This window comes from Pan paniscus, chromosome 7 (genome assembly GCF_029289425.2).
Source record: "Pan paniscus chromosome 7, NHGRI_mPanPan1-v2.0_pri, whole genome shotgun sequence".
Classification (NCBI taxonomy): Eukaryota; Metazoa; Chordata; class Mammalia; order Primates; family Hominidae; genus Pan; species Pan paniscus.
In genome coordinates this window covers 123,126,497-123,140,701 of record NC_073256.2, presented here as the reverse complement: position 1 = coordinate 123,140,701, position 14,205 = coordinate 123,126,497, and the positions used below count along the sequence as shown (strand labels likewise).

Below are 14,205 nucleotides of genomic sequence, written 5' to 3'. Positions count from 1 at the left end.
GCATCAACTAACGAGCAAAATAACCAGCTAACATCATAATGACAGGTTCAAATTCACACATAACTATATTAACTTTAAATGTCAATGGACTAAATGCTCCAATTAAAAGACACAGACTGGCAAATTGGATAAAGAGTCAAGACTCATCAGTGTGTTGTATTCAGGAAACCCATCTCACATGCAGAGACACACACAGGCTCAAAATAAAAGGATGGAGGAAGATCTACCAAGCAAATGGAAAACAAAAAAAGGCAGGGGTTGCAATCCTAGTCTCTGATAAAACAGACTTTAAACCAACAAAGATCAAAAGAGACAAAGAAGGCCATTACATAATGGTAAAGGGATCAATTCAACAAGAAGAGCTAACTATCCTAAATATATATGCACCCAATACAGGAGCACCCAGATTCATAAAGCAAGTCCTGAGTGACCTACAAAGAGACTTAAGACTCCCATGCATTAATAATGGGAGACTTTAACACCCCACTGTCAACATTAGACAGATCAACGAGACAGAAAGTCAACAAGGATACCCAGGAATTGAACTCATCTCTGCACCAAGCAGACCTAATATACATCTACAGAACTCTCCACCCCAAATCAACAGAATATACATTTTTTTCAGCACCACACCACACCTATTCCAAAATTGACTACATAGTTGGAAGTAAAGCTCTCCTCAGCAAATGTAAAAGAACAGAAATTATAACAAACTATATCTCTGACCACAGTGCAATCAAACTAGAACTCAGAATTAAGAAACTCACTCAAAACCGCTCAACTACATGGAAACTGAACAACCTGCTCCTGAATGACTACTGGGTACGTAACGAAATGAAGGCAGAAATAAAGATGTTCTTTGAAACCAATAAGAACAAAGACACAGCATACCAGAATCTCTGGGACACATTCAAAGCAGTGTGTAGAGGGAAATTTACAGCACTAAATGCCCACAAGAGAAAGCAGGAAAGATCCAAAATTGACACCCTAACATCACAATTAAAAGAACTAGAAAAGCAAGAGCAAACACACTCAAAAACTAGCAGAAGGCAAGAAATAACTAAAATCAGAGCAGAACTGAAGGAAATAGAGACACAAAAAACCCTTCAAAAATTAATGAATCCAGGAACTGGTTTTTTGAAAGGATCAACAAAATTGATAGACCGCTAGCAAGACTAATAAAGAAAAAAAGAGAGAAGAATCAAATAGATGCAATAAAAAATGATAAAGGGGATATCACCACCGATCCCACAGAAATACAAACTACCATCAGAGAATACTACAAACACCTCTACGCAAATAAACTAGAAAATCTAGAAGAAATGGATAAATTCCTCGACATATACACTCTCCCAAGACTAAACCAGGAAGAAGTTGAATCTCTGAATAGACCAATAACAGGAGCTGAAATTGTGGCAATAATCAATAGCTTACCAATGAAAAAGAGTCCAGGACCAGATGGATTCATAGCCGAATTCTACCAGAGGTACAAGGAGGAGCTGGGACCATTCCTTCTGAAACTATTCCAATCAATAGAAAAAGAAGGAATCCTCCCTAACTCATTTTATGAGGCCAGCATCATCCTGATACCAAAGCCTGGCAGAGACACAACCAAAAAAGAGAATTTTAGACCAATATCCTTGATGAACATTGATGCAAAAATCCTCAATAAAATACTGGGAAACCGAATCCAGCAGCACATCAAAAAGCTTATCCACCATGATCAAGTGGGCTTTATCCCTGGGATGCAAGGCTGGTTCAATATATGCAAATCAGTAAATGTAATCCAGCATATAAACAGAACCAAAGACAAAAACCACATGATTATCTCAATAGATGCAGAAAAGGCCTTTGACAAAATTCAACAACCTTCATGCTAAAAACTCTCAATAAATTAGGTATTGATGGGATGTATCTCAAAATAATAAGAGCTATCTATGACAAACCCACAGCCAATATCATACTGAATGGGCAAAAACTGGAAGCATTCCCTTTGAAAACTGGCACAAGACAGGGATGCCCTCTCTCACCACTCCTATTCAACACAGTGTTGGAAGTTCTGGCCAGGGCAATTAGGCAGGAGAAGGAAATAAAGATTATTCAATTAGGAAAAGAGGAAGTCAAATTGTCCCTGTTTGCAGATGACATGATTGTATATCTAGAAAACCCCACTGTCTCAGCCCCAAATCTCCTTAAGCTGATAAGCAACTTCAGCAAAGTCTCAGGATACAAAATCAATGTACAAAAATCACAAGCATTCTTATACACCAATAACAGACAAACAGAGAGCCAAATCATGAGTGACCTCCCATTCACAACTGCTTCAAAGAGAATAAAATACCTAGGAATCTACCTTAGAAGGGACGTGAAGGACCTCTTCATGGAGAACTACAAACCACTGCTCAATGAAATAAAAGAGGATACAAAAAAATGGAAGAACATTCCATGCTCATGGGTAGGAAGAATCAATATAGTGAAAATGGCCATACTGCCCAAGGTAATTTATAGATTCATTGCCATCCCCATCAAGCTACCAATGACTTCCTTCACAGAATTGGAAAAAACTACTTTAAAGTTCATATGGAACCAAAAAAGAGCCCGTATCACCAAGTCAATCCTAAGCCAAAAGAACAAAGATGGAGGCATCACGCTACCTGACTTCAAACTATACTACAAGGCTACAGTAACCAAAACAGCATGGTACTGGTACCAAAACAGAGATAGATATAGATCAATGGAACAGAACAGAGCCCTCAGAAATAATGCCGCATATCTTCAACTATCTATCTGATCTTTGACAAACCTCAGAAAAACAAGCAATGGGGAAAGGATTCCCTATTTAATAAATGGTGCTGGGAAAACTGGCTAGCCATAAGTAGAAAGCTGAAACTGGATCCCTTCCTTACACCTTATACAAAAATCAATTCAAGATGGATTAAAGACTTAAATGTTAGACCTAAAACCATAAAAACCCTAGAAGAAAACCTAGGCATTACCATTCAGGACATAGGCACAGGCAAGGACTTCATGTCTAAAACAGCAAAAGCAATGGCAACAAAAGCCAAAATTGACAAATGGGATCTAATTAAACTAAAGAGCTTCTGCACAGCAAAAGAAACCACCATCAGAGTGAACAGGCAACCTACAAAATGGGAGAAAATTTTCACAAGCTACTCATCTGACAAAGGGCTAATATCCAGAATCTACAATGAACTCAAACAAATTTACAAGAAAAAAACAAACAACCCCATCAAAAAGTGGGCAAAGGACATGAACAGACACTTCTCAAAAGAAGACATTTATGCAGCCAAAAGACACATGAAAAAATGCTCACCATCACTGGCCATCAGAGAAATGCAAATCAAAACCACAATGAGATATCATCTCACCCCAGTTAGAATGGCAATCATTAAAAAGTCAGGAAACAACAGGTGCTGCAGAGGATGTGGAGAAATAGGAACACTTTTACACTGTTGGTGGGACTGTAAACTAGTTCAACCATTGTGGAAGTCAGTGTGGCGATTCCTCAGGGATCTAGAACTAGAAATACCATTTGACCCAGCCATCCCATGACTGGGTATATACCCAAAGGACTATAAATCATGCTGCTCTAAAGACATATCCACACGTATGTTTATTGCGGCATTATTCACAATAGCAAAGACTTGGAACCAACCCAAATGTCCAACAATGATAGACTGGATTAAGAAAATGTGGCACATATACACCATGGAATACTATGCAGCCATAAAAAAGGATGAGTTCATGTCCTTTGTAGGGACATGGATGAAATTGGAAATCATCATTCTCAGTAAACTATCGCAAGAACAAAAAACCAAACACCGCATATTCTCACTCATAGGTGGGAATTGAACAATGAGAACACATGGACACAGGAAGGGGAACATCACACTCTGGGGACTGTTGTGGGGTGGGGGGAGCGGGGAAGGATAGCATTGGGAGATATACCCAATGCTAGATGACGAGTTAGTGGGTGCCGCGCACCAGCATGTCATATGTAACTAACCTGCACATTGTGCACATGTAAAGTATAAAAAAAAAAAAGTAACATCATTTTCTCAAATTAAATATTTAAAAAGAAAAAAAAAGATAAAATGAAACCACAACACTGAAGGAAAAAGGTCTGTTCCTGGTTTCTTGTCAGTAGACATTTTTTTCTCCCATAAATTCCCATCACCTCTAAAGCTGGGCTACACAGCACTGAGCACTTACTATTGACAATAGCTGTGGGCAAAATAGAAGCCATGGCAGCTTGCTGAGGAAGCAGCTGAATTGAGTCCAGCAGGCGTGCAGGGTACATCCCTTCTGTGAGAGTCATCTGACTGGCAGCTTGTAGCCTTGAGTCAAAATCCACCACAAAGGCAATTAGCTCTTCACCCTCAGAGATGGCCTTCGTAGTTGTACACCAAAGCTGACCCCCTATTAAGAAGAAAAAAGAAAAAGATAAAATTGACATAGGATGCTTGAGTCTGTTGTAAACTAGATTGATGTCCATAGCACCTTCTCATGTTTTTCACACTGGTTTCTACTGGAGTGGAGTGTTTGATCAAGGCAACAGCTGTGTTCCTCTTGCTTCCTGTGCGGAAAATTGTACTCCTTGCATTAAATGAACGATTTAGTGACCAGAAGTAGGAGGAGACTAAGAATCAAGTACAGTATAAACATAATTTGTAGAGATTTTTGTCAATTGTTTGCTTTCTGGGGCTTGCCTGAATCAGTAACCTTATCAGTAGATTGAGACAGTACCTAAAAACCAGCATAGTAGAGACCCAACTGCTGAAATGTATTTCATATGAGCATTTGGAGTTATTCTTTCTATATTTTATGAAAGTAAAAAGTTATTTATCTCTCTCCTTTTCCCCCCATGAAATACTTCCATCCTATCAATACCAATGCCCAAACTACAGAACAAGTAAACAAAAACTCCTAAAATCTAGAAAATTAAAATGAAATTCAGGTAGTTGTACTCTGCTATGTCTGCTACCATTTTCTGGCTGAATGATCTTTACTTACTTATATAATATTCTGTATAATGTAGCTTCTTCATCTCCATTTACCCTGATTGAACTTCCTGAAATGAAGATATGCCAAAAATCCTTTTCAAAAAGGCTCATTTAAATAAAGATTTGTTTAGATGAAAAGAAATGTCTCTTCAAACACTGAGATATACTCTGGCACTGCACGTCAACGATCACATGTTGTGCATTAAAAAAGAAAAATTAACTATGCAAGTACATCTAATGTATTGGAATGTGATAGCGAATGCTCGTTTATTTAACATGTTTAGACAGGCAAAGCACTTATATTTTGTTATCTACACTCTCAGGCCTAGATATGTATCCTATACAGTTATGCCTGAAATAATGTAGCATACTTGATATGTTATAAAGCTCTTTTTTTTTTCATTGTGTATAGATTGGAAGGCTGTGTATTGCACTCATTAAGCAGCCAAAACTTGTACCCACTTTGATAAGTCATATTGCTCTGTTTATCTTTCAACATAACTGTCTTTTCAACTGCACTTCATTTTTTCCACCCTTAGAGCTCATGGTTTTTAAACAACTTGTGGTAAAAATCTGGTGGAAAAGATAACAACAGCATATGATATGGCAGAGTTGCACAGAAGAATCAGAACATTGTTTTAGAGAAACGTTGGGCAATTAATTAAGCCAGCTGATTAAGTTTTAAAGGTAAGGAAACAAAACACCATCTGTGAGAGTATATGATTGTTAAAAAATAAAGTTAAGACTACAGATCCCAAATTTGTGTGAAAGTTTCAAAGTAACAAACAAATACACTAAAATGCTAGAAAAGTAAAACAACTACTTTTAACGAATGTATCTGAAAGCATACAAGTTTACCACAGTTGAATAAAACAGATTCATTTTGCTTTGATTTACTTCTTTTCAAATAATAGAAGCTAAACCATATCATGTCGAAATCAGAGGAGCGATGAAAGTGTGAGTGGTGGTATTTCTGCTGTTCTCCCCCCTGAAGGCTTCTGTGATTAGCTTCTATTCCTTCCTTCCCTTATGGGCATTCAGATCCAAACTACTTGCAACTGTAGACAAGGTAATCATTTAATCATTTGCACCTTATCTTTCCACTGAAATACAGTTTATTGAGGCTGTGTAACGGAGAGATAGGGGAGACACAGCAAGAAACCACAATTCAGGTTTAGTTCATATGGTCTTTCAGAGTCACTAGACTTCAGTCATCATTAACTTTACATTATTGATAAGTCCAGCTATGTGTACCTTTCACAAAAGCAAGGAAAGAGTTGGACTCAGGTGCCCAAGAGAAATTGAGGTTTTAGAGAAGATGCCCAGCCAAAAATAATCTTTATCACTGTGGTAAGCTATAAGATAGGACGACTCAAGAGTATTTATGCTCAAATTCTGAACCAAAATATTTAGTAAATAAGTAAAATTAAATTCAAAAATACTAACTTCAAATAAAAGTGAACAAAAAATCATTTGTGTGCATCATTAAATGACTCAGCAGTTGTAATATATATTTGTGTTTTCAGATGTACCCAATAATGTTTCAAATTTTATTATCTTTATCACTTTATCTCATTTGATGGTTTAGTCAGAGCATATCATTCTAAAAGGCTAAATTGGACTGAAAATGTACTGTTGGACTTGAAGAGAAAGTCAGTTATCTTTGGATTTAATCCTTCAAATCATTCATTAATCGGCTATTCATTGAAATCTCTGCTGCATGCTGGGCTGGGCGCTATGGCTTCCCATGCAACTCTACAATTAGAATACACACATATATGCAAATATATTACAATATCACATTAAGAGTGTCATTCCCTCATGCTAAAGAAAATGTGAGAGGACTGAGTAACTGACACTTCTTGGAGAAGTTAGACAAGCTATCCAAGGTGATGTTTTTATTAGTTCATGAAGAACAAATAGAGGTAAAACAGCAAAAACATGTGTAGGCAGGACTGGGCAGGTACATCATTATTGCCCTATAAATGAGCAGGTGTGAAGGTTAAGAATTATAGAAAAGTCACCCCAGTGAGTAGTTGGGACTACAGGCGTGACCATCACTCTTGGCTAATTTTTTTTTTTTTTTTTTTTTTTTTTTTTTTTTTTTTTTTTGAGACGGAGTCTCGCTCTGTCGCCCAGGCTGGAGTGCAGTGGCGCGATCTCGGCTCACTGCAAGCTCCGCCTCCCGGGTTCACGCCATTCTCCTGCCTCAGCCTCCCGAGTAGCTGGGACTACAGGCGCCCGCTACCACGCCCGGCTAATTTTTTGTATTTTTAGTAGAGACGGGGTTTCACTGTGTTAGCCAGGATGGTCTCGATCTCCTGACATCGTGATCCACCTGCCTCGGCCTCCCAAAGTGTTGGGATTGCAGGCGTGAGCCACCGAGCCCGGCCAATTTTTTAAAATATTTTTTGTAGAGATGGAGTCTCACTATGTTGCCCAGGCTGGTCTAGAACTCCTGGGCTCAAGCAATCCTCTTGCCTTGGCCTCCCAAAGTGCTGGGATTGCAGGCGTGAGCCATGGTGTCCAGCCAGGAGTTCTTTCTTTGAGCCTGATAAGCTAAGTGGTTTATGTAATTCATCTATTTTACTCCTGTCAATTACTCTGTGAGGTAGGTAATATTTCCCTAACTTTAGACTTGAGAAAACTGAAGCTTAGAGAGGATAACTAAGTTTCCCAAAGCTGTACACAGGGTCAGTGGCAGAACTGTGACTTACACTTTTGTCTGTCCAACTGCAAAGTCCAAGTGTGCATGTGTGTGTGTGTGTGTTGTGTGTGTGTTGTATGTGTGTATATGTGTATGCACAGAAATAATGAATTCTGTTTTGAAAATGTAAAGTTTGGGGTACCTGACAGACTTCTGGTGAATTTATCTAGGAGGAAGATGGAACTTGGAGAAGACATACAGGCTGAAGAAAAAAAAAATATTTTGGAAGTGATCAGCACATTCTAATTGACCATGGATGCTCTCTGCATTCATGTGGTAACCCAGGGAGAGTATGGAGTGAAAAGAGGATCACCAAAGAAACTTGGGGTATCTCAACATTTAGGATGTGTGCAGAGAAGATGAGATCATTAAAATGTACCAAGAGGTTATATTTAAATGTTAGAGGGAAATCAAAAGAATGGCACCACAAAAATCAAGGGTTGGACTTCTTTATAATTGTTTGGCTGAGTTTTTAGATGGTGAATTTAGAACGTACAACTTGAGGGAGTCATTTATAGGAAGTGATAACCCAAATATTGTAACGTAACTTCAATTACTGATGCTAATAAAATTTTCAGAGTGTGATCACTCTTGGCGGATGTTTGGGCAATGGAACCAGGCTGCCTGGGTGCAAATCTTGGCTCTGCCACTTATTATGTGTGTGACTTAGAACTTGTCACCTAAGCATTCTACCTATCAGTTTCCTCATTCCTGAAAATGCAGAAGATGATAGTGCTGAACTCATGATGTTATTATGAGGATTAAATGAGCTAATATATGTGAAAGCTTAAGAACAGCACCTGACATATAATCATATAATAAATAACATATAATAAATGTTTATATAATTGTTAGCCATTATCGTTTTGGTTTCATCCACTTGGGGCTGTTATTAGTCTCATTTCTCATTTCTTACTGCCCTGCTAAATCCAAGAGGAAAGAAATCTCACCAGAAAGAAAAGGCACACCTATGAATTCAATGAGCAAATCTGTCTACACTTCACTGGAGGCAGCTAACTCATTTTAGAAAAGAAGAATAAGGTTGCATTTGTTTATGGATCACCAACTATTGTGGACCAGTTAAAAACAGAAATAGTTTCTAGCAATCTATGTGGATCTGAAGGGGCAGGAGAGCCAGTTTCCTATTTTAATGCTTCAGAGCTTAGATAAATATGGCCCGCTTTAATTTACAATTGAGTGGAGGGTAGTAGTATTTATGTAAATTAAGAAGCTATCCAAGCACATGAAAATGCTAAGTCATGTTGATATTTAGCTATGTTGGTATCTTGTACCCTTTGACCTTATGTTTAATAGAAACAAACCACAGGATATTACATTTGGCTTTAAAATGAGGGCATCATTATAAAAAAAAAGTGTGTTAAGGATGTAGAGAAACTGGAACCCTTGTGCACTGCTGGAGGGTATGTAAAATTGTACAAAATGATGAGTTATCCAAAAATTAAGACTAGAATTACCTATGATTTTAGCAATTCTACTTTTGGATATATATTCAAAAGAAAGGAAAGCAGAATCTCAAAGAGATATTTGAACAGCCAGGCTCATAGCGGCATGGTTCACAATAGCTAAAACATGGAAACAACCCATGGAAGTATCCATTGATAGAGGAATGGATAAGAAACATGTGATCTACACATACAACTGAATATTATTCCGCCTTGAAAAGAAACTCTGACATATGCTACAACATGGATGAAGCTTGAGGACATTGTACTGAGTGAAATGAGCGTCACAAAAAGACAAACAGTGTATGATTCCACTTACATGAAGTACTTAAGGTATCCCAAATCATACAGACAGAAAGTAGAATGGTGGTTGCCAGGGGCTGGGGATACGGGGATGAGGATTTAGGTTTAGCATAAATAGAATTTCAGTTTGGCAAGATAAAGAGCTCTAGAGATGGATGGTGGTAATAGCTGCACAACAATGTGAATGCCACTGAACTATACACTTGAGAATGGTTAAGATACTACATCTTATGTGTATTTTATCAGAATTTTAAAAATTGAGAAAAAATGAGGTTACATTTTTTTTTTCACTACAAAACATCATCTGTGAACCTAGAACATTGGCATGAAATTTTTAGCCATAACTAAGAATAAGAATATAACTTTTGTAAAGTGGCTTCATATGAGATGATTTTAGGAAAACCAAAAAAAAAAAAAAAAAAAACCCATAAAGAAACACAAGGGATAAGATCTTCCTTCTCGACTTTCCTAGCAAAGCTATTTAACAAACCCCATTTGAAATTCAAGTACCTAGTGAAATGAAGTTGCTGCTAAGAAGGAGTTCACTTTATTTGGCCATATTAAGTCTTTTCATTTGAATGAACTCGGGAGACCTGTGTAGATCTGAACATTTTTGAACGATTTAGTTCCTGGTTACTTGATTGATCTGAGTTTCTGCCTGTGTTTTCAGTGCCAGTGGAGTGTTCCTGTTGACTCTCTATAGAGGTGAAATTTAAGGAATCTAAACATGTTTTCTGTGGCTTTCATAAGAAGCAGTATGCTTAATATGCCCCAAATTTAAACGAAGTGCATTTTCAATACACTAATCCATATTAATGGTATATTAATATGAAAACAAATGGAATTCTGTAAAAGTATTGGGTGGACATATGGCAATGTAAATATATGCTCCATATGGTTGGGTTCTGCATCTTTGGATTCAATCAAACTCAGATATAAATATTACCCAAAATTACAATAATGAAGAATAATACAAGTAAAAAACCAATAAAGTTTTATATCAGGTACTTGAGCATCCTCAGATTTTGGTGTTTGAGGAAGATCTTGAAACCAATCCACAATGGATACTGAGGGACAACTATATGCTTCATTGATAAAACTGTTACTACTTTGTTTACACTGCCATTCAAGGGTAAATATTCTTATTTTAAGGAATTACACACTAATAGTGAAGAACAGGTGGCACCTGAAATCACAGAAAATTTATTTGTCCTCAATGCAAAGATGAACTATGAAGAGCACTTTATTGGTGAGTAAGAAAGTTTAGTTTAGTTTAGTCCTGACTTCGTTATTACTGTGTGAGCTTGGAAAATCGCATTAACCACATCATTTCAAATGACAGCCTTAGACTAAATATTTATCATCATCCAGTTGTGAGCATCTTTTTATGCTTCCATCATCATGTGCTAATAATAGTAATAATCACACATTTATTAAGTGGTTACCATGTGCTACACACCTGCACTGTGCTAAAAGCTTTGCATGAATTATCTTATTGATTTCCCCCAAGAAAGCAGTGAGGTGGCTTTTATTGATTCTCATTTTACTGTGGGCTCATGATGCTGGAACTGTAAGTTGTTCAAAGTCACACAGCTAGAGGGGAACTGGAGGAGGAGAAGGAAATATGGGAGATGGCATTTGAATAAGGCAGATTTTATGTGAAAAACTAGGTGTCCCAAGCCATGGCGCCATCTGGTGTTCACTGTGTAACACTCCTACTTTCATTACTAAGTTTGAATAATTGGCACAGTTATCTCTCTGAAAGAAGAATACGGTGGTTCAATTTATGAAGCAGCATTAGGCAGGTTACATAGTTAGTTATTAGATAGAGTTTTTAAATGCATAGCTACAATATGGAGAATAAAATTTATGTGTGATGTAGAAGTGACTCCAAGTTATTTTATTATTTTATTTTAAGATAGGGTCTCACTCTGTCACCCAGGCTGGAGTGCAGTGGCAGTCACGGCTCAGCTCACTGCAACCTCTGTCTCCCAGCTCAGGAGATCCCCACTACAGCCTCCCGAGTAGCCGGAATTACAGGCATGTGCTACCACTCCCAGCTAACTTTTGTATTTTTAGTAGAGATGGGGTTTCGCCATGTTGCCCAGGCTGGTATCGAACTCCTGAGCTCAAGGGATCCTCCTGCTTCAGCCTCCCAAAGTGCCGGGATTACAGGTGTGAGCCACCATGCCTGGCTGACTCCAAGTTATCTCATAATGTGACTAACCTCATTAAAATAGCTAACACTTAGAAAGCACTTACTATGTGCCAGGCACTGTTCTAAGCACTTCACATACATTAAGCTCAATTATTAATATACAAATGCAGCACTTTCCCAATTCCTTATTTAAATTGCAAGTTTAGCTGGACATTAAAAAGGGCATCAAGATTCGACCTAACCATCAAGCACTGACTGGCGATCTTGACTGCACAATACAGTTAGGAGGGGAACTTGGAACCAACACTGATTTTGGGCCCTACCCAAGAGCCATCAAATCAGTCTCTGGGACTGAAGTTTGGGCTTCGGTATATTTTAGAAGCTCTCTGGAGGGCTTGGTTTGTTTCCTTAGTTAAGAATAACTGCCATAGGAGTAAACTATCTGCATTTTACATAGTGTAGAAAGAGTTAAGCTCTATGAACAAAAAAGTGTCTTGATGATCAAATGTTTCACAGGAGTGTTCAGACAATTCAGTAGAGAAGATGTCCATTTTGAAACTCAGAAAATGATACTTGAAAATAGCTTTTATTTATTTGAGACGGAGTTTTGCTCTTGTTGCCCAGGCTAGAGTGCAATGGCACGATCTTGGCTTACTGCAACCTCCACCTCCCAGGTTCAAGCGATTCTCCTGCCTCAGCCTCCCAAGTTGCTGGGATTACAGGCACCCGCCATCACACCTGGCTAATTTTTTGTATTCTTAGTAGGGACGGGGTTTCACCATGTTGGCCAGGCTGGTCTCAAACTCCTGACCTCGGGTGATCCACCCACCTCGGCCTCCCAAAGTGCTGGGATTACAGGCATGAGCCATTGCGCCCGGCGAAAACTAGCTTTGAATGTTTCCTTTTCCTGCAGTGTTTGAAGAATATAGGAATGATGAGTGAAATGGTGAAGGAAGTGGATAAACAATGATGTAACGACTGAGCGTCATCTTGCAACTGAATAAGCCAGTGAGGAACTTGGTAAATTTGTTGATTATATTTAGTTTTACAATGTTTAATTCTTTATTATTTTGAAGTGATGTATTTTATTATTAGGAATGATCAATAGTAATGCATCCTCCAAAACTGTGGAAAGATCATATTGTGCAAACTAGAGCAAAAAATCACATTCCTCTTGCATGGGCATGAAATCTTTATCAAATGACATCAGGCACTGAAGCAGCTATCTGATACCTTCCTCGCTTCCATCAAATGGAAAGGTTATTTTAGGATTCTCTCTTTGTCTGTCTCTTATGCTGCAAACATAGTCACTCTCCTCAGTCTTCATACTCACAATACCACTCCCTTCACAAATAAAGGACAAATGCTTATTCAAGGTTCCGTGAAAAGGAATAACTACTAAGACCTTGACATTCTTGAAAAAGCATATATTTGCTGTTCTAAGTAATGTTTATGATCAAGGTTCTTGTGCAACCAGATACGGTTTCTAACAGGAAGCTTATAAATTTTTCTTATAATTGCTGTCAAAACCGCAGTGAAGTGTACTACAAGTTTTGATAATAAAGAATAAAGTCACAGTTCAAACTCGATTATATTTTGGAAATTCATGCGCCTGTTACTAGAAGCAGTGGCCTTAAATATCTTCCCATCCTGCCAAATTTTTCACTTGCACTTTTTATTATTTATGAAATCAGTCTCTGCACAATGTCATGCAGACCTCTGCTGATAAACTCTAATTAAGATTAAGACAAGCCTTTTGGAAAGGATCCCATCATTAGCAAACATGATAAACACAAAAATACTCCCTACTTGTCAACCAGGAGCAATTCAGTAACCTAACAGTATTATCTGTTGCTAGGTTACAGAGCTGACAAAGCTTCAATTATATTGTTCGACCATACCTATAGAGTTCCGTATAAGCAAAATGTATCCAGAATAAAAGCTTTTAACTTCATCCATGCTATCTGCAATTCATGGCTTCTTACAATGGTAAAAATCAGGTTAATAATTACATAGCACACTGAAAAATCTTTTCCATGTGTTATGTCTATACATGTTTCTTTCTAATTTATCTGTGTGATTGATAGACGCTTGCTTTCTAAAAATAAGGAAATGCAAGGAATGTGAAGCTGTAAACCTCTAGCACAACTACGGGGGCTCATCAAGATATGGACCTAAGCTTAGCATAAAAATATATAGCAAATTGAACCAATTAAATCACATTTAGATTTTGTATTACTCTGCCTCAATATAAAGTAGGATAAGGAGCCTTAGGCAATAGATAGGAATATCAGTGTGAAACTTTAAGCTAAAAACAAACAAGCAAACAAACCGCATACATCCTCACTAACAATACAAAAGGAAATAGATGGTTTAAAATAACAAGTTATTCTAATGCCTTTTCTAAAGACATTTAAAAATTAGTTAATGACTTTTACTGCATAGCGTCATCATTAAGTCTCATTTCTCTTTTTTTAGACTAGAAATTCTGGGGGAAGAAAATCAATAAAACATCTTCCAAAATTCAGATACTTAATAGGGAAAAAACAA

At 37.6% G+C, this 14,205-nt stretch overlaps 1 protein-coding gene across 3 annotated transcripts in view; it reads right to left on the bottom strand.

The window, feature by feature from the left end:
* The window catches only part of ZFPM2 (zinc finger protein, FOG family member 2), a 557,988-nt gene that overhangs the window by 13,397 nt on the left and 530,386 nt on the right, over positions 1–14,205 (bottom strand). For all 3 annotated transcript variants that reach the window (XM_034966473.3, XM_034966475.4, XM_034966476.4), the window contains one exon: positions 4,234–4,440. In XM_034966473.3, the coding sequence (XP_034822364.1) occupies positions 4,234–4,440 (207 nt within the window). The remainder of the gene's footprint in view (positions 1–4,233; positions 4,441–14,205) is intronic.